A 23,003-nucleotide genomic window follows, 5' to 3' on the forward strand; every position below is an offset into this window, starting at 1 on the left:
CCTGGCAATCAAGTCCACCTCGCTCGAGCCCCAGGCCCGGTGGACAATCGAGATGATGCATTGATGGACATCCACTAACGGCGCGCAACGCTCGGCATTATATGCTTAGGGTTGCCTGGTCGAGAAAATCTGCGCGTGCCCGGCGCCGAACGCGTAGCACCGATCGGTCGGCCTTCAGATCGGCAGTTTCAGACTGGGGCTGGATGATGACATAGGTCATTCCCACGAGCGTTGATCGCGGTCCTGGTTGCTCTTAAGCGCACATGGCTGTCAAAGAGCCAGAACTGCACGAATAATAATGGTCCAGAGATTCTCCTTCATCGCCGCCGCATCTTGCTGCCGCCGCGCCTTGCGGAAAGACGCTCGTGCAAGTCCTTGGGTGCGCGACATTTGAGGCCAGGTAGGTCATGGGCCGGGGGCGTGCTCCATCCTCACTCGTAGACGCCTGCGCGTTCTCGCGATCGTGTAGCGCGACCGTGTTTGACGTGTTCGACCTCGCGGGATGAGATACTTAACGACACTTACTGTCGACCTGCTAGTCACCATCTCCGCGCTGACACCAACTTTAGCGAGCTGTTGCGCATGAGCATGCACAACGAGAGTTGCAAGATCTGGCCGGGACGCAAACGAGACCGACGTAGATGATAAAGTCAGGCACTGAAGCTCAGAGCTCTGCTATTACAGCGCTATATCAAGAGCAAGGGTCATAACGAGAGCTTGCGCTAGCTCGAGTGAAAATAATGCACATACTCATTGAACTTGTTGAGGACGATGAGCTCTTCCAATGTATCCCCGTTCCGCTGTCGTTAGATCGTCTGCCGGGCAATGTCGTAACTCACATAATTACATGCACTCGCCGCACCGTCCCCTACCTTCCCAGCAAGCACACTCATGATCCTAATACCGTGCTCTGTCCACCCCATCACCACCTCAGCACCCACAACTAGATACTCAATCCCTCCAACGCCTCCAAAAACCCTGCGATGGCCCCCGCGCCCAACAACCCCTTGGTCGCCCCCTCGGCCAGATTCTTCTTCGCATTCGGCTTGCCTTCTCCCAGCGGCCGGCCCTTCTCATCCACCTGCTGCTGTTGCCCTTGCCCCTGTCCGCGCCCGTCCCGGCTGTGCGCCGGCGAGTACGGCCGCTGCGCGTGCCTGTCGTGGTAGCCATAGCTGTCCCGGTAGCTGCCGGAGCGTGCCGCCAGAGGTGGCGGCTGCTGCTGGTGAGAGGGAGAGCGAGGGGCAGGCCCGTCGCGAGAGACGGGGCGTTGCGATGAGGATGTGTACGGCATCGACAGGCGGTTGGGGTTGAGACTCATGTTTTGCATCTGACTCTGCATCTGGGCGATTGGCGCGGGCGGCGGGGCAGGTGAGGCGCTTGCTGGCACGTACCGCGCGTGGGCGGCGGGAACGGATGGGTATGATGGGTATGTGGGATACTGAGACGGTGTTTGCTGGTAGCCCGGTGGCGGCTGCTGGTATGCCGATTGTGGCTGTCCGGGCGGTGGCGTGCCCGTGTTGGCGTAGGGGTTGTGCGCGTTGGCGATGTTGATGGGTGGGTAGAGGTGCCCGGCGCCCGGGGCGGTGTACGCGTGTTGAGGATGTGGCCGGCCCTGGGCTTGTGGGTGCGCATTCATGTTGGACATGCCAATACCGGCACTGGAGACTCGGGGGGAGCTGTAAGCGTGCTGCATCACCGGATGGGCTCGCTCTGTCTTTGGAGACTCGGACCCACGACGCTGGCGGGGTCGTGACTGTGCTTGAGGCTCGTGGTCTGAAGCCTCAGATTCGGAGGACGAGTCGATGATGTGGTGGCGTGGCGCCTTTTTGCGGGTATGGGAACCCGTTGAAAAATTCGATTCTAGATCGCGCTCCCCATCGCTGTTGTCAGCGGATACAGAGGGTTGGAAACCTCTGTATTGCTGCCTGCGTCGACGTGCGGCTGCACGTGCTTCTGCAGAATGAGGCTGTCGCCAGTCGGTGGTGCTGCCCTCGAGATAGTATCCGCGGGATCCTGCCTGGGGTGAATTGTCACGTGAATCATCGTAGCGACGATGGTAGGGTTTCATACCATCATCGGACTCGTCGTCTTGTGGGTTGTCAACTGTCGGGACGTAGCGGTTCTTGGCTTCCCTGCTGTGCCGTTTCTCACGGACTTCGTACCAACGAGTCCAACGGTCGAGGAGAGGCTCAATTGCGTCGGTCGAGACCTGGACCATGTCCTTTGGAGAGCGCTTGATCTGGTGGAGTGTCTGATCGAGTTCGCCGAGAGAATATGACGGAAGTTTTACCAGAGCCAGGGAAGATGAGTATTCTGGGGGTGGCGCCTCAATAGCGAGTTGTCCACCAGCTGGACCGCCGTTGCTGCTGACTAGAGCTAGGTCTTGATCGTCTTGCTCAATGGCGGCGATTTTGTGGTCCTCGTCTTCGACCCTGGACGCTTCCCACAAGCGATCCATCTTGCTCATTTGCCAGTAGCGCACGATGAGGACATTTTGGGTCTCTGCACGCTCCTGTCGGATGAGCTCCTGTTTCATTTGTACCTCCTCTTGCGAATCGCCCTTGTTGGTGGATGCCATCAATTTGCCCAATTGCAATACCTGTTGTATGAGCGAGGCATTCATTTTGAGGCAATCGAGGTGGCCGAGCAGATACAACACTCGATGCCTCCTGAAGCACCACTGGAAGCGCTGATGTATTGAAGGTATAGGTCTGCCCTCGGCAGGTTTGGCGCGGACCTTGTCGAGCATCTCATTGAACTCATCAAAGACGTCTGTGGCATCTTCGGCAATCTTGTGCACGCCATCGAGCGCTTCAACAGTATGGACGGAATCGGCATTCTGTAGTGAGACACCAACTTGCTTGAGGGTCAGGGAGAAGAGAGTGACGGCCTTGGAAATGCTGTGGACTTCGAGTCCCTCGTTTGCGACCTCGCAGCTTACGGCATTGAGGATGAGCGAAAGGCGGAAACCAGCACCGGCTACGCCGATTATTGAGGATATGATACCTGACTGGTTAGCACTGATTGAAGTCGCATAAATCTCCGCCTTACTTTGCTCTTCGACGGAAACCATTTGGCGGAGTCGCTGATGGCACAGTCACGAGTGATCGCTTGAAGGACAAAAAGGAAGAATCGCTGAAAGTCAGTGCTTGTGTAATAGCAGAAGCAGGCAACAAGACGGGCGCAAGGGATTGTGGTTACACGTTTTGAATGTGCGCAATTCGACCCTCGATTCAGTTTCCGGGCGATCAGGCCTTACTACCTGACGAATGGTCTGCATGATGGCGCGGTGATAGTGGACGGAAAAGTAGCAATTGGAGGGGGTAATGGGCACATGGCGAATCCCCTCATTCGATCCAGCTGGAACAGTGGGGAGCGTCTCCTGCATGATTGAGCTGGCAGCCAAAGCTTGGGGCAGTGAAAACAGAAGAACTCCAGTTCGTACGGCCGAGGGCCTGAGGGGGACAACGGTGACCGGTTAGAGGCAGCAAAACACGAGTGCCGGAGAGCCACGCTTCATATGAGGCTTTTGGTTGTTGCTCAAAGTTCTTCATCCGCGTAAATTGACAGGACAGGATGTGGATGTGGTGGGCTTCTGGATGCCTCATCGGCTCCAGCTCTGGGCAGTCTCCAACAACGAACGCTGCGAGTCAGCAAGTCCACCCCACCCTCATCACTACAAGACCATCCGAACAGACGTTGCCAATATGAAAGGTAGCTAAAGAACTGATAGATGCGATTAGCCGTTCGGGGAATGCGATGCAGTTGTGCAAGATCCCTTGTGCGACAACTGAAACCTCCCTCATCCGAAAGCGCAACGCCCCCATTCGCTTGTGCAACGCGTAAAAATTCGTGTGGACGAGTCTGGCCCTCGTGTTGATGCTCGGCTCGGAGCTGATTGTGTCTTAGGCGTCGATTTTCCTTGGTTTTGCCAATGTTTTGGGACAGCGGGGGGCGTGTTGGGGGGCATGGCACCATGCCGCTAGTAGGAATGCGATATGGCTACCTCCGTAAATCAGAGCCGCTAAGCCGCCTGGAGCCGCAAGCTCGAAGCGAGGCCCCGGGCGAGGGTTTTTGGGTTGGTCAATCTGCCGATCGCGACTCTGGGCAATGTTCAGCGCTGTTTTCTCAGCTCCGCTGTCCTGGTGGTCCTGCCGTATCCGCCCTAAGAAAGTTACCTACCACGAGGGTATTCCAACGGCCGACCCATCCGGTTGTACTATTACTTGCCATCTTGAAGCCCTCGACGTGTTGAGCAAAGCGACAACGAACGTATAGGAAGGAACACAAGGACCGGTCACCACTTCTCCGCCACCTGCGCTGGGAATTCACAGCGTTTCCGGGCGTCCTCATTGTCCCTTCTCCCTTCGCCAGGGACGCAGTACCTCTCACCACACGAAGTCCAACCATCGCCGCTGGTCATCTCTTAAACTCTTCCTCGATCGATATTCGCTCTGCGCATACCAAAACAAAATGAAGAGGCCCTGGCGGTAGCCCTACTCGCAAGTCGCGGCCTTCCACTCGGCCTCCTCATCGATGGTGTCGTTGCAATGCGGAGGACGGACGTTTAAATTCAAAAAGATGCGGATATCTATACGCGAGCAGTTGGGCCTACTGGTCCTGTTCACTGCCCTCCTCTCTTTGATGGTGTTGGCGCTGGCAACAGTATGTTCTTCCGTCACACCACTTGACCTTGCTAACAAGCCCAGTGGTTTCAAAACAAGGCCTTTATCACCGACATTCGCTTGTCAGGCCTGTCTCTGACAGCCTCGTTGAAGGCTGCTCAAATCGCATCCACACTGACTCTTTACGAGAGTCAAATCCATGCCGTCGCTACAAGATTACTCATTCAGAGCGCCTTGCAACGGTACAACGCTGGTAGTACATCTCACTCCTTCATTGCGTTGTTCATCCCTGGAACCGCATGCTGACATTGACTACACACAGGCAACGTGAGTGCGGAGAATTGGAACCGCTCCTACACCGATCTGCAAGGCGCCCTTGGGAACGGGAATCTCCTCGTTCAGGCCGTGGTCTTCCCTGGTGTCAATGTCGGCAATGACACGGCACTGTCTGGGCTCGTCAATGTCACAGCCGCTGAGATGGAGAACACAGTCGTGCTCCCATATCTATATCCGAATGGTAGCGAGGTCCTACTCGGTGACCCAGGCGCTGGCTACCCTCCTGCCTTGTATCCGAATCTTACCTATGGACCCAACACATCCGATTCGGCAGCATCAGAGGTCAGCTACAACGGTCGACCTCTTGACCCTGAAGAGATGCTCATGCTTGGACCCGTCATCGTAAATGAATCGTACGCTTTACTGTCTGGTACGCTCGGGATTGTTAATATCACTGACCCGAGCTTCGTGCTTGGTTGGTTGACCATTGTTATCGACGCAAGCATGCTATTTTCGATCCAAGAATCGCGGGAAGGTCTGGGTCGGTCTGGTGAGGTCTTGATCGTTGGACCAGATCGGCAAATCAACCTCTTCGATAACGATCCTCGAAACATGTCAAGAGAGGAGGCTGGCGAGCAGCAGGTTCATTTTATTCTCCCACCAATCAACGATCAGCAGAGACACCAAGGGCGAGCATCTTCGCTCAATTCTACGACGCCATTCACCATGTCAGACTATCCAGCTGTTGTAGCAGCTTGGACGAGAGATAATGACCAGGTCAACAACGCTGGCGCATTTATCACCACCAAGAACGAAGACAATCACAAGGTCTCCGCCGGATATGCCGTCATCAACACCAGCTTTGCTGACTGGATGCTGGTCGTGGAACAAGATCACGGCGAAGTCATTGCGCCCATCAACCATTTGCGTGACGTTGTCCTCATTTGCGTCTTTTCAGTTACAGGTCTGCTGCTACTCGTCATGTTTCCAATGGCACATTATTCCATCACCCCGATTCGCCAGCTGCGTGCTGCGACGGCCAAAACCGTTGAACCATATCAGCCCGAGGATGGTAGTGAGTACGCAAGCTCGTACGGACCTAACCATAGTGATGGGCAGGACGATGCAATTTCACCTGACACCGTTGACGAGAAGAAGGATAGCTTCTTTGGTAAATTCAACCTTGGCGGCAAATCGTCTAACTCGAACAAGAAGCTGAGAAAGAGAAGGACGTTCCGCATCCCAAGCAAGGTGCCGGAAAGGAAACATTGGGTCACTGACGAGTTGACTGAACTCACGAGTACTTTCAACGAGATGTCAGATGAATTGGCGATGCAATACGAACGACTCGAGGAGCGGGTACGAGAACGCACGGCCGAGCTGGAGCGGAGTAAGAAAGCCGCAGAGGCTGCGAATCAGAGCAAGACTCTGTTCATTGCGAATATCTCCCATGAGCTGAAGACTCCCTTGAATGGTATCTTGGGTTTGACAACCGTCTGCATGAACGAGGACGACGTTTCCAAAATCCGGTCGACTTTGAGTACGATATACAAATCGGGCGACCTTCTACTCCACCTGCTAACCGATCTACTCACATTCAGCAAGAATGAGGTCGGCCAGCAACTTTCCATCGATAAGACCGAATTCAGGATATCTGATCTCAGCACCCAGCTCATGCCAACCTTTGAGAAACAGGCTCGCGAAGGTCAGATTGACTTCAAGGTGTACTATCTAGGAACCAGCGATGCCTTTGGCAACACTAGCGAGTCCGCCGGCGAGAGACTATATGGCCCCCACGGCACCGGGCGAATTCGGGATATGTGCCTATGGGGAGACAAAAACCGTATTTTGCAAGTGTTGATGAACTTTGTGAGCAATTCTCTGAAGTTTACTCCACCGCATGGCTCAGTCACTGTTCGGATAAGATGCGTTGGTATGGTCCAGAACCAGGACCAGAGTAGAGCGGGCAGCTTGCGAAAGTCGTCTGTCAACTCTCGCAAGTCGAAAGCATCCACCAACAAGAAAGTGCGCATGTCAGATTCTTCTCTCGCGCAGAGAGGCTACTCAGATTCTGACTTAAGTGACACTGACAAAGGTGGGCAGCGTGGCCACAGTTCGCCAGCAAGAAACGGCGAAGAAAGCAAGCTCAGCATCAATCTACCGGGCGGAACTGCTCACATTACGAAGATCGTGGAGCGGCGCAGATCGGCTTCGCCGCCCCTGCTAAACACCAAAGATCTCGCCTTCGAGTTCGAAGTGGAGGACACTGGCCCAGGTATACCTGAAGATCAACAACAGAAGATCTTTGAGCCATTTGTGCAAGGCGACCTCGGTTTGAGTAAGAAGTACGGAGGCACCGGGCTTGGTTTGAGCATCTGCGCTCAACTCGCCGCGTTGATGGGCGGTCAAATCTCCCTCGACAGCCAAGTCAACCAGGGGAGCAAGTTCACAATGTCCATTCCCCTCAGGTATGTGTCTGAAAGGTCGGCGTCGTCAGCATCGTCGATGAACCGGACACATTCGAAAGCAAGCAGTCTTGTCGGGGTGCCGTTGCACAATGCTTCGGATACGGCTTTGAACCGAACCGTCGACCAAAACTCGTCGTCCAGCTCAGATCTCGATGCAAGCCCCGAAGCTTTGGCAGACGTACCTCGCATTGTTGGATTTACACAGCCATATGTGGCATCAGAGACGAAACAGGACACAGCCAAAGCCAAACTCAAGGAAATGAAAAAGGCCGAGACAGAGGCGGCCAAGAAGGGTAAAAAGGTCAGAGTGCTCGTTGCCGAGGACAATCCTGTCAATCAAGAGGTGGTTCTGCGTATGTTGAAGTTGGAAGATGTTTACGGTATGCACGACCCTGCTTTAATGACGTTTTTACTGACTTGATTAGACGTGACCATCGCTAAAGATGGCCAAGAAGCGTTTGACAAAGTTCGTGATTCTATGAGACATGGCCATGAAAGGTTTGACCTCGTCTTTATGGACGTACAAATGCCGAACGTAGACGGCATTCAGTCGACGAAGCTCATCCGTGAGATGGGCTTCCGAGCGCCCATCGTAGCACTTACCGCCTTTGCAGAGAAAAGCAACGAGGACGAGTGCATGGCGAGTGGCATGGATTACTTCCTTGCCAAACCGATTAAACGGCCGGCCCTGAAACAAGTACTTAAGAAGTACGCACCGATACCCGAGGAGGAGGGCGAAGGCAGTACGGCTGCCGTTCCACGCGTCAACGAGCTGCGCCAGAATCGGACCGAGTCACGCAACACATCGCCTGCAGGGCTTCGAAACGGCACGATTGCCACGCCCAAGACCGAACCTGCTGTCCAAATCACCCACAAAGACGATGGTGACATAAGTCCATTAACATCGCCAACGGGCTGAGCAGGTCAAAATAAATGAATGATGGAAGGCTGTTGAAGAAGTGCACAGGGGTTGCACGGATGATGTCCAGCATTTTCAAGGGGCGTTCCGCATATCAAACAGGGAAACAGGCAGGAAAAACTTACACGTTGGATCTTAATGAGTGAGGAAGGGTTTTGCATCAAAAAGCATAGGGCCTTGAATCAGATCAAGTATACGGATAGAGCGATGGCGCAAGGGAATTCGAGATAGGCCCGAAAAGAGGGTGGCTACAGTACTGGGACGCACTACTGGAGACAGGTCTAGGACTGAGACGGAGCTGTACAGTGTTCAACGTCTAGGATGCAAACGAAAGATTTGGCATGCATCTCTCTCTGAATCTCTCACACACCCATGACATGTTTGTCCACGTATTTCCGCTCCCCATTCAACCCGCCAGCGCGACATCAGGTATTATCCGCCGCGCACCCCAGCCAGCACCAGTCAGTAGGTAGGGAGAACCGCCGCTTCCCGCGAGGATCATCACTGGCACGCCCCGCCAGCCCTCCCTCTAGCGAACCCACCACCGCAGCCCAACACGACTCACGCCCCGACTCCCCCGCCGATTCGCGCGGAAGTAATACGGCACGAATCTCAACTCCCCCTTGAGCGGTATTCCCCTGGCCCAACGGCCCTCTTGGTCCTGCGCGTCCTCGCCGACGGCGACACTCACATCGACGCCCGGCCCCCTACCACCTCGAAACGCGGCATCCACGGCCTCGAGGTCCAGCAACGACGCCCCGCCCCGCGCCAGAGTCAAACCCACGTACGTCTCCGCCGTCTCGGCGTCCGTGAGGAGGGCTTCGGTGATGGGGAAGCTGGGGTCGATTTGCAGGGAGCGGAAATGCGCGTGTGGGCTTGGATTGACGTCGCCGGAAGAGAAGGTGTGGTTGAGGACCCAGGGGTTGTCGACGTCTTCGACGCAGTAGATTATGGGGCCGCGGGCGAGGGTGAGGCTGGGATGGGAGGCGTAGGGGTGAGGAGATAGGTGGCGGGGATGGAGGGGGAGGGTGAGTGTGAATGTTGATGTGGAGGGGGCGTTGGGTCTGGGGTGGAGGTAGGTTGGGGGGAGGTGTAGGTAGTTGCTGCGGAGGAGGGGGGCGGTAGGGGAGGAGGGGAGGGGTGGAGAGATCTGTGGAAGGAGGAGTTATCTTAACTGCGATTGAGTGTTGGGTGGTTGAGGCGAGGGGCAGAGGGGAGCGTACGGTGTGAGTGTGTAGGGGGAGAAAGGTGGACTTACACTCCATTCGTCTTTTGCCCAGCCTGGGATTCGGATGTTGAGCCCCACGAGGTCATTCGCAGTCGTTTCCAGCGTGAACTTGATATCACCCGACCACGGGTAGTTGGATTCCTGTGTCAGCCTGACGTCGTGCGCCCCAACCTTGAACGTCCCCGTGCTCGAGATGAATAGGTGCACATCAATCTCCGCCTCTCGCTGGCTGTACGCGTATCCCCCGATCTGGCCCAGCAGGCGCAGCACGTTCGGCGGACAGCACGCACAGTCGAACCACTCCTCCCGCTCCGCCAAGGCGCCGTCGCTGCTCCCCAGGGGATTCCAGTACGTGAACTTCTTGCCGTCGCAGCTCATGCCCGTCAGCACGGCGTTGTAGAGCGCCAGTTCCATGACATCGCCCACGGCACCGTCGAGCTCAATGCGCAAAAGTCTCTCTGCCAACATCATCACGCCAATGGCTGCGCATGTCTCGACGTAGCACCCGCCTTCCTCGGCCGACTGAGGCAGGAAATAGGGTAGGCCGAAACCCTCCCACTGCTTCATGGCGCCAATCCCGCCTGTGACATACATCTTCCGGCCCACCATGTCGTCCCACAGCCGCCGTATGGCCGGCAGTAGCTTACCTTCCGCGACCTTGTCGCCCTCTTGGAGACACAGATCCGCTGCCGCCGCCAGCAGGTACATGGCGCGCACACTGTGGCCCTCAACGCCCGTCTGCTCCACGATCGGCACGTGCGCCTGCATGTACCACCACGCGTCAGCCTTCCCACTGAAACGCAACCCCAGCCGCGGATCTTCGCCCCTCCGCTCCGCCTCGACGCGGTAGAAGTGCCTCTCAAAGCAGCCCGTGGGGTTCCCGCGCTCCAGAATGAAGTAGCGCGCCAACGCCAGGTGCTTGGGTTCGCGGGTGTATGCATGCAGGCGCAGCAGCGCGAGCTCGATCTCCGGGTGGCCAGGGTAGCCGTGCTGTTGGGTCAGGCTGGGGCCGAAGAGGGTGCAGAGCAGATCGACGTATCTCAGCATGGTCTGCAGAAGGAGGGAGGGCTGTGGGTGGACGAGGGCGGCGTGTGCAAGTGCCGCTTCGAGGAGGTGACCCGCGTTGTAGAGTTCGTGCATGTCGCGGATGTTGGTGAAGCGTTGGCCTGGCGCGACGACGCTGTAGTGGATGTTGAGGTAGCCGTCTAACTGCTGCGCACTGGCGATCATGGGGACAAGCTCGTCGACGGCGGCAAGGATAGTCGGGTCACGTTGGGAGGGTGGGGTGGTGAGTAAAATGTAGCAGGCGCCTTCGAGCCATTTGCCGATGTCGCTGTCCCAGAAGAGGTGCTTGGGCACGCCGGGCGAGGGGACCGGCTCGGAGTAGATGGGGTGCCAGTTGAGCTTGAAGGCATCGTAGCGTCCTGTGGATTTGAGGACTGATAGCTGATAGTGCAGGGTCTGTTGGGCTGCGGCCTTGCGACGGGCGAAGAGAAGTGTATCGGGATGGAGGGTTACAGAGGGGAAGAGAGTCTGTGGGTAGGCCATCTTCGCCTCGCGATCGTGGGTGTGAAGGCGAAACGTGACGCGTGCCCTTGATCAACAGGGAAGAGGAGCGAGCCCCTGCCTTCTCATGCTATATATCATGACACTCATACTGTCAAAGAAGCACACGTGGGGTCCCGCCCCGCTGTGTACGCTCTTGTGCTATGCGATGAGGTCTCAGGTGGGATGAATTATCCGCGAAGACGGTTACTTCCCGGCGGGATGGATGCGGCCTTCTCCAACTACTACCATCCTTCGCTACACCGCATCAGCCACTTGGCATGCTTGATGTATATCTTGGGTTCCCGGATGCTCGATTCCCAACTCCATGGGCGTGTTTCTAATAGTCGTTTGTTGAGCGGCATTGGGCTGCCGACTGATTTAGCACCTCGGACTCGGCTTTGTTCTAAATTTCAACTGCGCGTGACGGCTTTGAGAGAAGCGCCGTCTCATGCTGCAGATAGACTTGCCGGAATGGATGGAGTCCCGGCCAGGAGGACAGTGGTTCCGAGTTCGTTGAAAGGAACATATTTGATAGGGAGCGGATTCAGTAGCAGCAACACCAGCATGAGACAAGAGGGAAAGAGATTAGCCAGATATAGCACATGGACTCACCGTCAGTAGCCCGGAGGAACTTGAGGTCCAGGCAGTATTGATATGTACAGCCGTTGCTCGCAATGCATTTCGTGCATCAAGGGGGTTTGCGAAGCGTCAACAAGTCGGACACCGAGAGCCATATCACGGGCGGTCTGTACTGGTGTCTCACAAGGAAACATGTGGTCTGTGGGCGTTGCCACACATCGCCAACAACTCAGACTACGGTTCCGTATGTCTGTGAGAATCTCGCGCGGCATTCGAAGCCTCACGGTGGCATACTACACTGAACAGAGACGAAGAACAAGGAGTCGGAATCAGGGAGGAGAGTGGTGTAGCAACTCGCGCATGATTGGGCCGGATATTAGAGAGAGGGCTCCGCCCATATCTCCGCCAAAAAGTTCAAGACGACTGACCAAACCAACGACAATATCCACGCTGTGTAGCCTCACAGACAGTCGAAACAGTCGCTCAGATGGTGAAAGCATTGAAAGAAGTGGCCGGCTTCCTGGCACTGCCAGTGACCCTGCGATCCTCCCTTGCGACGTCCGAAGATGCCAAACACTACCTGTATCTCAAACCCCACGACCCCAAAGCCGCAGACGAAGATGCTGCGAGATCTCTGTTCCTAGTCAATATCCCAGTCACAACCACCGACGCGCACCTGAGACATCTCTTTGCGACTCAGCTGGCTGCTGGGCGTGTTGAGCAGGTACACTTCTCGGACCAAGGCTCAAATCGTCCGGTCATTGCTGCTGAATCAAGAGGCCGGAAGAGAAAGCGCATGACCGCTGACGAGATCGAAGCTGGGCTCGACCAACACCACTTGCCCAATGTATACGAACAAGACTTGCGGCAAACCGGCGCCACGGCGATTGTGGTACTTGTTGACCGACCGAGCATGGAGTTGACTCTCAAGGCGGCGAAAAAGGCAGTCAGAACTGGGCAAAACATAGTATGGGGTGAAGGGATCGAGAACAAGATCCCCGCTTTGGGACTTCGGCGATATGAACGAGCAAACCAGATGAGGTACCCCTCACGGCGCGAGCTGCTCAGATCTGTCGATGGCTACATGACGGCCTACGCCCAGATGGAGGAAGCACGGGCGCAGGAGAACGCCCACAAACGCCAGATGCCCGACGAAGACGGCTTCGTGACCGTCGTCCGAGGCTCCAAGGGCGGCGTACGAACGGAAGACGCCAAAGATCTCGGCGACAAGCAAAAGGCCAAGGACCAGAGTCGCAGTCTCGAGGATTTCTACCGTTTCCAGATGCGGCAGAAGAGGAAGGAAGAGCAACAGCAGCTGCTCAAAGATTTTGAGAACGACAAGCGCAAGGTGGAGGAAATGCGGAGGAGACGCGGTAAATTGAGGCCTGACTGAGCCATTCGCTCATATGTCACGGTAAGAATCCTTTACCGTGCTTCGCTTTCCTTTCATGATGAGGCCGCTGGGGCCAGAAGAGCAGAGCACCCAAGCTCCGCGGATGACTACAATAACCAGCCTATACATCTTCTCAAACCTTTCTGAACATTCTACTACCCATCCGGTACCGATCACAAGTGAGATGCATGCTGATAATAGCTGCAGACGCCATGTGGCTCAAAGGGAAATGGTTCCGCCAACAAAGCGGCACTAGCATTGACCCACACAAACACGTTCTGGAGACTTTGTTTGCAGATAATGACTGTCAGACAGGGCGTTCGCCAGCATGCCACAGCTCAAGGATCGTTCTTAATCTGACTCGTGGTCCGACTTTTCCGACACCACGCCGATTTCAAAGATACGTCATGGTTCATCTCGGAAAGAGCAAAGATAAAAACATCTCGCCACCCACCGCTGGAGAGGTAGAGGTCCTCCTGGGTCAAGCCCAAGAGGTCTACGGCCTCATCAAGAAAGCCGCCGCCAGCAGCAAGACGGGCGACCGCAAGCGCAACAATGCCGAGCTCCTGGTCCAGCTCGGCAAAACAGCCAAAGGCGTCGTGAATTTTGCAGTCGACCAGCGCCGGAAGCACGCGGCAAAAAAAGATCTCGCGCGTCGAGACATCGCTTGCACCATTCCATACTCGCGCACCGTGAGGACTCAGTCTGCCGTACCGGATATTCCGACATTCCAGGCACGTTTCCAGTTTCGAGGTCCGTTTGAATCCATTGTTGTGGATGCTGGCCCATCGCCTGAAGAAGGGGTCACATCCTCGATATGACCTGCACCTGAAGAAGGGGTCACGTCGGTGATTAAATCTGATACACCGGTGGTCGATGCCGCCTATGTACCACTTGCCGTGCTTTCAGATGTTGGATTCGAGAAGAGGAGTGTAGAGCAGTCTGAGGGAATATTGGTGAACAAGGTCACAAAATCTAAACAGACTTGATATTTTGACACTTCCTCGGGAGAGGTCTCTGGTCCGTTGTCTTCACACCGTTCGACATATGCCTGCAGAGTTGTGAATGACTCGGTGTTGTTCGAGTCTTCATTTGCGATGATACAATCTCGAGTCGAATCAAGCGCGTCTTGGAATGCTGTGCCCGGTTCGCACAAGGCGGCGTAGTCCTACCCAGTGTCCTGAGCAACTATGATTGCATTGTCTGTTGGAGTTAGCGGGGTTCCTGTGAAACAATTGTCACACGCACTGAAGATCGAATAACATATTGCTGGTGCTTCTGAGTCCGACTGGTGTCCCCAAAGCCCGTTTTCGCCGAGTGCGCTCAAGCCCAATATCAAGGCGCCATGTTTCATGCTGCCTGAACACCGGAAACTTGTTAGGCCGACCTTGATGAAGCTATACAAAGAGAAAATCCATCAGGCTGAGCATTCGAAGGTATCAATGCTTGGAAAGTAGACGTGGGGTCCATTCTCGTGTTCAAAAGCCATGTCGTGCCATGCAACCTCGTATGCTGCCTAGGCTTGATATGAAACCAGTTATGGGCGAACAAAGGATGGTCGAGGTGGATGGCGATGCAAGCGAGGCAGGACTAGCCAGCTGCCTGGAGTCTGGGCAGGATTGTACAGATGGTATGGTTCAGCCATGTCCGACAGATCTTGGGATGCGTCAACGGCACGCATTGTCAGGTAGATAGTACTATTAGCTAGGTAGCAAGCTGGATTCGTTGCTGCAACAGGAGATATCGAAAAGTGATGGAGGAAAGCCTGGAGGAGATGGGATAGACCCGCATTTTAGAGCAAACCGGGTCCATGCCGACCGCTATCTCTGGATCGGTAGTCCGCCAGGCAGGTTTTCGCTGGCATGTTTAGAATTCATATGGATCGTTTGTCGAATCGATCATGGTGATGATGCGGATAAGGACTTCACCCAGTGCAGATGAGACACGTGGTGGCTGCCATTCAGCCTCACCAGGCATTGTCAACCAAGCCAAACCAATCATCTCGCGCGCCCAGCACGAAACTCGACGCTTACTTCCTGCCAACTGCAGCTTGTTGATGATATCCTTTCCGATATACCGACGTAAAAAGTATGGATGCCCTTCTTGCTGAGCGTCTGCAGCTCGAGGAGCTATCCTGCGATGATGACACGACTCTTGCTCTCGCCCTCCAGCTAGACGAGTACCTCGACAGACCCGCAATTTCTGGTGTCAGGCCGCAGCCTAATGAAGACACAGCTCTCGCTGAGGCGCTTCAGCGAAGTGAGTACGATAGCAGACCCGCAACCCTCGTCTCCGCACAGCAGCGTTACGATTCAGGCTTTCCGCGTGGACGGAAAATCATCCCAACGCCAGGCACGAACCTCCGCTGCGGTCTCTACGCGATCATTCTCAGCTACCGAAACCAATATCCTTCGCGGACGGAGATCCCGACACTTAGCTCACTCATCGCTATTGTCAACTCGCCGTCTTACCTAAGTATCGTGTCAAGACCGCAGCAGGCGAGCAACGCCCACGAAGCATCAATCATGGCCACTTCCGCGACAAGGCAGTCTTCTCGGAGGGAGAATCTAAGCGAAATCCTCCATAATGACCGATATTTTAGTCCTGATCAATTGGATCTTCTGTTGCGTCTGTGGGGTGAGCAGCGAGGGCTGAAACTTAGACTCGGTTATGTGCGAAGAGGAAATGCTATGCTACTGAGTCGAGGCGCGGGAGATGAGGCTGGGGATGCGGTGTGGATAGACTTTGACGCACGTGGCAAAGGGCACTACAGCGGGATTGCTGCTCGGAGATAGCCTGAGTGGAATATGACATGCAGTCTCCGGTACCTGCTGACTGCTGCATCACTGGACCCTGCCGAACTGCCAGTCCCGCAGCAAAGAGCAGACTGAGCGATGTTCAACCACTTCGTCAGGCAGTGAAAGTCTTGGCAGTAGCCTCGTAGCCTTGTAAGTCTAAAGTCCGGAATCTCCGGTTAATCTACGTCTTCGAGGTTTCTTCGAGAGAGCTGCGCCGTGCTGTTCTACATTACCGCATACTGCATTCTTTTCGTCCATCATGCGTCGGCAGATGCTGCGCAGTATCGTCACATCTGGGCGATCAGTGACACCTTCCGGATGTCGCTGTGCGCAGATAACCCTGTCCAAGGGCACACGAGCTCCGCAACCGAGGCCGGCCCGTGATCTCTCGTCTACATCTGCTTCGAAGGCCACCACATTGCCCGTAACTGGTGCCGGTCCCCCACCCGCTGTCCCAGAACCAAAATCTCCCGCGGGCTCAGACCGGCTTGCTGCACACAGACGAAAGACCGCCCTTCTCGAGACCGCAAAAGAGATTCGACAGCAGCAAGAATCCCCGAGCAAGTCGTCGCCACTCAAACGGCGCTTCTGGAAACATGTTCATGTACAAGAGACCCCTGAGGGCTACCAAATCTTTCTAGACAAGAGGCCTGTCCGGAGCCCGACCAAAAACATCATCACGATCCCGTTATCCAAGCCAACTCTTGCGCACTCCATCGCTATTGAGTGGGACATGCTCAATTCGGCGCAGGAAGCGCTGAAGAACCACAAGATTCCCATGACATCTATAGTGTCACGAGCACACGATGTACTAGATGCAGACGCGGCGTCAGGTCCGGACAATGATATCAGACAAAGCATTGTGAAGACCATGATGCGTTACCTGGACACAGACACACTATTGTGCTGGGCACCAGAGAGATCTTCCATCGAGGCAGCATATGGCTCCAGACCTACCGCTTCATCCGAGGACGATTCACCGAAGAAGTCGCTGCGTGACCTACAGATGGAAACTGCGAAGCCAATTATTTCTTTCTTGACCGGCACGATATGGCCTGGCGTCTCCATCGTACCGACACTCGATCCTGATAGCATCATCCCGACCACGCAGTCTGAGATGACGCAGTCAGTCATCTCCGGATGGTTATCTGGCCTGCCAGCCTACGAGCTTGCCGCACTGGAACGCGCCGCTCTAGCCACCAAGAGCCTGCTCGTTGCGGCTCGGTTGGTGGTTGAATGGAGCGAGGAGTTTCGACATCTGCAGGCAGCGCACGAGAGCCAGACAATAGAGACCATTTCGACGGCTGCGGGCGGTAAGACGTCGGTTGACACGTCTACGCCAGACGAGCCCCGCTTTGGGATCGAGTCGGCGGCTCGCGCGGCCAGCTTGGAGGTCAATTGGCAGACCGGCATGTGGGGAGAGGTCGAAGATACCCACGATGTCGAGAAAGAGGACGTCAGAAGGCAGCTCGGCAGTGCTGTCCTCATGGTGAGCGGAAGTGGCACTGGATCGACTAAGAACTAGGCGGCCTGATGCTTGTACATAAACATAGCCACGATCGGCGCTCACACTAAATGCAAGGGCATTTACTTGGTAGAGGAGTCCTTTGATTACTCAACTAATTAGCCCGCCTAGAGATCGATCTTGTTTCGAGAGGGATTATGTTGTTGAATGTCAGCCCTGCCTGACGATGCGAATAGGAGTGCAGCAGCACAAGAGCCTCGCAGCTGGACTAATGTCGATTGCACTGATTCCGGCTTGTGACCCAGCAATTTCTAGTCGAGTACAACGATAAAACATGTCTACAGGTGTATAAACTGGTTTAGGAAACGTGTCAGAAGTGGGCGTCTTGGCAACGATGGCAGGCCCTACTACCGCCACTGTCAACTCATCGCGCGTACTGCATTGGAGGCCGTCAGACCCTTAGCGGTGTACCCCTTTCTTTCTCGATATCAATCCAAGGCAAGTCCAGGGTTAAGTGGCCAGAATCGCGGACGAGGCAGCATCAGACATATTCCTCCTTGGCAATTGTCTCATGAGAGTCGCAGGTATGCTCACTCTATGGCGTCCACTGTGCAAGTGTTGCTTACGCGATTCGAGAGCCGCGTCACATCCCTGGTGACGAGTATACGAGCCCACTCACACGCTAATGCAAGGCCAGTCGTCTTACTTGTGCTGGCAGAGGTTACTGTGGGGTATTGTGCTGTGGCCGGAGGCTCGCAACATTCGAATATGACCAACGGAGCCTAGCCTTGCCGAGGATACATTGACAGCGCTTATGTGGGCAATGCTACATGTAATCGAGGACCAATCGGCCTGGGGTCACGGAGCAACCGCATAGAGCCCCACGCTCAGCCTCTTATAAGCTATGAATCGCCCTGGTCGAGCCCAAGACCACTCCTCGTGTCCAGGCTCATACCGTACTCTTTTAACACACGCCATACTTCGCCCGCAGACATGGCGGTCACCTGGCCACCCGACCCTCCGGCAGCACCTCTGCCGCAGCTCATACTGACCGAAGGCCTCCAAGCCGCTGATGTAGATGCCGACAAGATTGTCGAGCAATGGCTCGCTTCACTGGAAGACCGCTTCAAGAGGAAAGACTTCTCCAATCTTACCGATCTATTCATCGACGACTGCTGGTGGCGAGACTTCGTCGCTCTTTCATGGGACACCAGGACGTTGCATGGCCATGGTCTGCTCAGCGAATATCTGACATCCGCAAAGACCGAACTTTCAAAGTTGAACACTATCAAGCCCGGCGGATTGCAGCCCGCCCTGCTGGACATGGGTGGCCTGATCTGGGTCCAAGCCGGCTTCAGCTTCGAAACCAAATTCGGATCCGGGCAGGGGGTCGTCCGGCTCGCCAACGTGTCAAAGAACGAATGGAAGGCGTGGATGGTCTTCACCCAACTGCAGAACCTGCAAGGTCAAGGCCAGCCAGATTGGAACATACGCTCTGATGGCACGCCAGCCTCTGCAGCACCCCACGCAACCAACGCCACGACCACCAACGGCACCAACGGTGACTCCTCGTCTTGCAAACCAGATTTCCAAGTTATCGTCGTCGGTGCAGGCCAAGGCGGTCTCGGGTTAGCAGCCCACCTGAAGAACCTCGGCATCTCCTACCTGGTCGTCGACAAAGGCGTACGCGTCGGCGACTCCTGGCGCCAGCGCTACCAGACCATCACCTCCCACACCCCAACCTACACAGACCACTACCCCTTCCTCCGCTTTCCGGACAACTACCCCAAATGGCTGAACCAAGAGAAACTCACCAACTGGCAGGAAGGCTACGCCACCATCATGGAGCTCAACCTCCTCCTCTCCACAACCGTCACACACATCGCTCACGACGCCTCTGCCCGCCGCTACAGCATTGACGTACGCACCAACGCCGCCACCACCACCAAAACGCTAACATCCACGCACCTCGTCCTCGCCACCGGCATGTTCGGCCTCGATCCCAAGACGCCCACCTTCGCCAGCCAGTCCACCTTCCCGGGCACCGTCTACCACAGCAAGTTCCACCGCGCCGCCACCTCCATCCCCAACGTGCACGACAAGAAAATCGTGCTCATCGGCGCGGGCACTTCCGCGCACGACATTGCGCAGGACTACGTCAACGCCGGCGCCAAGGCCGTCAGCATGGTGCAGCGGCACGCCATCTTCTCGGTATCGCGCGCGGCGACCGAGACACATGCCGTGGGCATGTGGGACAGTGCGAAATCCGGGTTGAGCACGGCCGAGGCGGATCTGTTGGGGAACAGCATCCCGTTTCAGGTGGTGCGGACGATGGGCGTGGGGATGAGCATGATGATGAGCGCGCAGGACAAGGAGATGCTGGATAAATTGACGGCGAGAGGCATGAAGATCAAGCGCGGGGAAACGGGGGAGGGGTTGGTGGACCATCAGTTCTTGCAGGGCGGGCATTTCTACGTCGATCAGGGCGCGTGGGAGATGATTGCGGATGGGCGGATTGAGGTCCTACAGTGTGAGGGCGGCGTGGTGGATGTGGGGGCCGAGGGCGTGCGGTTGGCGGACGGCAAGGTCGTCGAGGCGGATGTCGTCGTGCTGTGTACGGGCTTCGAGCGGAACTACGTGACGGTGCAGAAGATGATGGGCGAGGATGTGCTGAAGCGCGTGGGTGCCCTGGGACTCTTGGATGCCGAGGGTGAGAGGATCGGTTGGTGGCGTCCGACCCCCATCCCGGGCTTCTGGTATATGACTGGGAGCTTCATCTGGTGTCGTCAGTTCTCGGCACTCCTGGCGCTGCAGATTCAGGCGATTGAGCAGGGTCTCAATGAGGAGCACTGGAGAATCTGAGGAGAGGGACTTTGATGGAGTCTTGTCGAGCAGAACATAGAACGAATTTGAAAGCGTGGCAATCGACCCCTGCTGCCTCTGTTTCCTAGCCCGCGAGACCCATGACTTGCATCAGTCGCGCTCACGTTCTCGTGAAGCCATAGTGGATTGTGGAATCATGAGTTGTCTGATAGCCACGATACTGAAGTGTTGTTACGATACGGGTGTGGTGGATTTCCTATTGTGCCCCGCCACCAATTAGTGGGTGGTGCTAAGTACCACCCTCCGCCGCGCCACCCCACCCATTGCGCAGCCTAGATCTTCGCAGCAAGCTGTTAAAGAGTCATTCCCGCGTGTTATCGTACATCCAGCGACGGTGCTAGCTTAAGAACAGCCACACGTGATCTGGCGTATAAACTGGCGCGACGATTTGAAATCCCGGATCCACCTGTATGCACATGACATTACGAGCCGATCTTCATTCTTTTGCATTCTTGTATTCTGATCAATATATCTCCATCAAGTCCCTAACACAGGTATCTGCAGCAATGGAGAGTCTCGACCTCGAGCCAGCAGCGTCCGTGGTTGCTTACCCAGAGCGCGGTCTCAAAGCCTACAGCGTCGTCTTGGGCGCATGGCTCATCCTCTTCCCAGCCTCAGGGCTGCTGAACTCGACGGGAATTTTTCAAGCTTGGTTACTGGAGAATCATCTACAGGCTTATTCTGAGAGCGAGGTCGCCTGGATCTTCAGTACATTCGCTTTCCTTTTCTTCTTTGGTGGATTTCTGGTCGGTATGTGCTTCCCTTCCGAGTAGTGGACTCCTCCCCTGATATAGCTATTTTCTTTAGGCCCATCCTTCGATAGATATGGGTCCAAAGTATTGCTGCCTGCTGGCTGCATTGGCTTAACTCTTGCCCTTTTATGCACCAGTCTTTGTACAGGTGTGTGTCCGTGTCCTTGCTTCAGCTGTAGTGCTGATGAACAGACTATTATCAACATTTACTTGCATTTGGCTGCCTCGGAGGCAGTGCTTGCTCGATCCTGTGGACATCGAGCATCGCTATCCTTGGACACTGGTTCCAGCGAAACCGGGCTCTCGCAACGGGGTTGGCGACAACGGCGGGCGGATGTGGCGGTGTTGTTTACCCACTCATCTTCACCAGGTTGGTTCGATCGGTTGGATATTCCTGGACTATGCGGATCTTCGCCTTGATGAGCGCATGCTCTTTTTTTCTTGGTCTACTCCTAACAAAGACACGACTCCCTCGCAACAAGCAGGCCACGCTGTTGCTGAATTGGCAAGGCTTCAAAGACACGCGGTTCCTGCTGACCATGGCTGCGATATTCATCCTCGACTGGGCCGTTCTGGTGCCGCCGGCTTACATTACAACATATGCTCTAGCTGCACGTCAACAAGCACTTTCCAAGCACATTCTTGCCGTCCTCAACGCGGCTTCGATCTTTGGACGATGCCTGCCCGGCCCAGTTGCCGACCGCATCGGTCGCTTCAATGTCATGATACTTTGTTCGACGGTTTGCACGTTCTCCATACTAGGCATATGGCTGAATAGTGGATCTCAGTGGTCTGGTCTCGTGGCTTTTGCCGTGACCTACGGCTTTTTCAGTGGCTCGGCGTACAGTTTGACTCCTGTTTGCGTCGCTCAACTTTGCAAAACCGAGGAATACGCCAGCCGGTACGGAACAGCATACGGAGTCGTCAGCATCGCCACCTTGGCTGGGGTGCCCCTTTCGGGGCTGATATTAGACACAGCGGACGGCACGAACTACTCTGGTTTGATTTGCTTCTGTGGCGCCGCCTACGCAGTATCTACCACACTATTCATAGCAGCTCGCGGTATAAGTAGCGGTTGGAAGCTGCCGATAAAGTTTTGATAGACCATGATCTTAAGTGTCTGACGGCCACCATAACGAAATGCTCTTATGATAAATGTGTGGTGGAATTGCTATTTTGCCCCGATAACCACCTGAGAATAGATTGCTTTTCGCGTGCTCCACTCTGGATCAAGATATCGAGACGTAGGTGTTTCACATCGTCTGTGAATCCAGCATACTCAACCTCCGCCGTTGGGATCTGATCTGACGTAGGTCTCAACCGGGCCGAGATCGTCATCAAGCCGTCTGCAGTGTCCAATATGACGGCCGCTTCGTCGACAGGTGTGGCAGTGGATCTGTCACCACACCACACCGGTGCTGCCGTATTGTCGGGCGTCATATCAGGTCTCACATGGATGGACGGAGTGGGAAGCGATCCGGTGATATATATGATGCATCTAATATTCTTTTGTGTATGGTACGACGTCCCCGTGGAAAATCGAACAGCAACCGTCCAGCCTCGGCAATTCTTGTAAGCCACACGCCGTACTGTCTGAGTGCGACGGCTAAAGAAGTTGAACTTCCTCTGTGCCGTGCGAAGTCCCGAGGGATGTTCTTGCCATCGGGTGATGTCAAGTATTTCAGCTCCGGGTGGAGCTGAGGCGTAGATACAAAACCAGTCGCCCCATTGAATCGCGATTGAAGCTGCATCAACCGTTGTGTCATCATCGATGTAAACCTTTTTGTAGTCGCACCTGTGTTGGGCCAGAGCTTTCAGCGTCGAGGAGTCGATTTGTCTTTGCGACCGAACGGTAAAGCAGTTCTTGGTCCCTTGGACAGCCTTTAACTCGAGACAGACAACCTTCGACCCTGCGAAACAGTTTAGCGGCATGAGTGATAGACTATCGTCAGTCATGGAAAGAGAGCACAAAATGATAGCGTCGACAGACACACCCTTGCAGGTGCTAACAAATTCCGAGCGATCAAAAACCGGTGCCGTTGTGAGCGATGCTATCCCACCAGCAAAAG

At 55.2% G+C, this 23,003-nt stretch overlaps 8 protein-coding genes across 8 annotated transcripts; 6 read left to right on the top strand and 2 right to left on the bottom strand.

The window, feature by feature from the left end:
* Positions 1-943: 943 nt before the first annotated feature.
* On the bottom strand, positions 944-3,073 carry HMPREF1541_07146 (uncharacterized protein; the record flags this gene model as incomplete). Its single annotated transcript, XM_008721471.1, has 1 exon — positions 944-3,073. One exon carries the CDS (start codon positions 3,071-3,073, stop codon positions 944-946), a length of 2,130 nt encoding a protein of 709 aa, XP_008719693.1.
* A 1,508-nt stretch (positions 3,074-4,581) lies between these two features.
* On the top strand, positions 4,582-8,288 carry HMPREF1541_07147 (uncharacterized protein; the record flags this gene model as incomplete). The annotated part of the gene is made up of 4 exons (XM_008721472.1): positions 4,582-4,665; positions 4,710-4,881; positions 4,948-7,749; positions 7,795-8,288. The coding sequence occupies 4 exons, from the start codon at positions 4,582-4,584 to the stop codon at positions 8,286-8,288; spliced, it is 3,552 nt and encodes a 1,183-aa protein (XP_008719694.1).
* Positions 8,289-8,817: 529 nt separating this feature from the next.
* On the bottom strand, positions 8,818-11,064 carry HMPREF1541_07148 (uncharacterized protein; the record flags this gene model as incomplete). Its single annotated transcript, XM_008721473.1, has 2 exons — positions 8,818-9,438; positions 9,547-11,064. The coding sequence occupies 2 exons, from the start codon at positions 11,062-11,064 to the stop codon at positions 8,818-8,820; spliced, it is 2,139 nt and encodes a 712-aa protein (XP_008719695.1).
* A 1,066-nt stretch (positions 11,065-12,130) lies between these two features.
* On the top strand, positions 12,131-13,036 carry HMPREF1541_07149 (uncharacterized protein; the record flags this gene model as incomplete). Its single annotated transcript, XM_008721474.1, has 1 exon — positions 12,131-13,036. One exon carries the CDS (start codon positions 12,131-12,133, stop codon positions 13,034-13,036), a length of 906 nt encoding a protein of 301 aa, XP_008719696.1.
* Positions 13,037-13,443: 407 nt separating this feature from the next.
* HMPREF1541_07150 (uncharacterized protein) lies at positions 13,444-13,857 on the top strand (the record flags this gene model as incomplete). Its single annotated transcript, XM_008721475.1, has 1 exon — positions 13,444-13,857. The coding sequence occupies one exon, from the start codon at positions 13,444-13,446 to the stop codon at positions 13,855-13,857; it is 414 nt and encodes a 137-aa protein (XP_008719697.1).
* Positions 13,858-16,093: 2,236 nt separating this feature from the next.
* HMPREF1541_07151 (uncharacterized protein) lies at positions 16,094-17,359 on the top strand (the record flags this gene model as incomplete). The annotated part of the gene is made up of 1 exon (XM_008721476.1): positions 16,094-17,359. One exon carries the CDS (start codon positions 16,094-16,096, stop codon positions 17,357-17,359), a length of 1,266 nt encoding a protein of 421 aa, XP_008719698.1.
* A 933-nt stretch (positions 17,360-18,292) lies between these two features.
* Positions 18,293-20,161, top strand: HMPREF1541_07152 (uncharacterized protein; the record flags this gene model as incomplete). Its single annotated transcript, XM_008721477.1, has 1 exon — positions 18,293-20,161. One exon carries the CDS (start codon positions 18,293-18,295, stop codon positions 20,159-20,161), a length of 1,869 nt encoding a protein of 622 aa, XP_008719699.1.
* Positions 20,162-20,688: 527 nt separating this feature from the next.
* HMPREF1541_07153 (uncharacterized protein) lies at positions 20,689-22,034 on the top strand (the record flags this gene model as incomplete). The annotated part of the gene is made up of 3 exons (XM_008721478.1): positions 20,689-20,932; positions 20,990-21,082; positions 21,127-22,034. The coding sequence occupies 3 exons, from the start codon at positions 20,689-20,691 to the stop codon at positions 22,032-22,034; spliced, it is 1,245 nt and encodes a 414-aa protein (XP_008719700.1).
* Positions 22,035-23,003: the final 969 nt, after the last annotated feature.

Source organism: Cyphellophora europaea (assembly GCF_000365145.1).
Source record: "Cyphellophora europaea CBS 101466 unplaced genomic scaffold supercont1.7, whole genome shotgun sequence".
Lineage (NCBI taxonomy): Eukaryota > Fungi > Ascomycota > Eurotiomycetes > Chaetothyriales > Cyphellophoraceae > Cyphellophora > Cyphellophora europaea.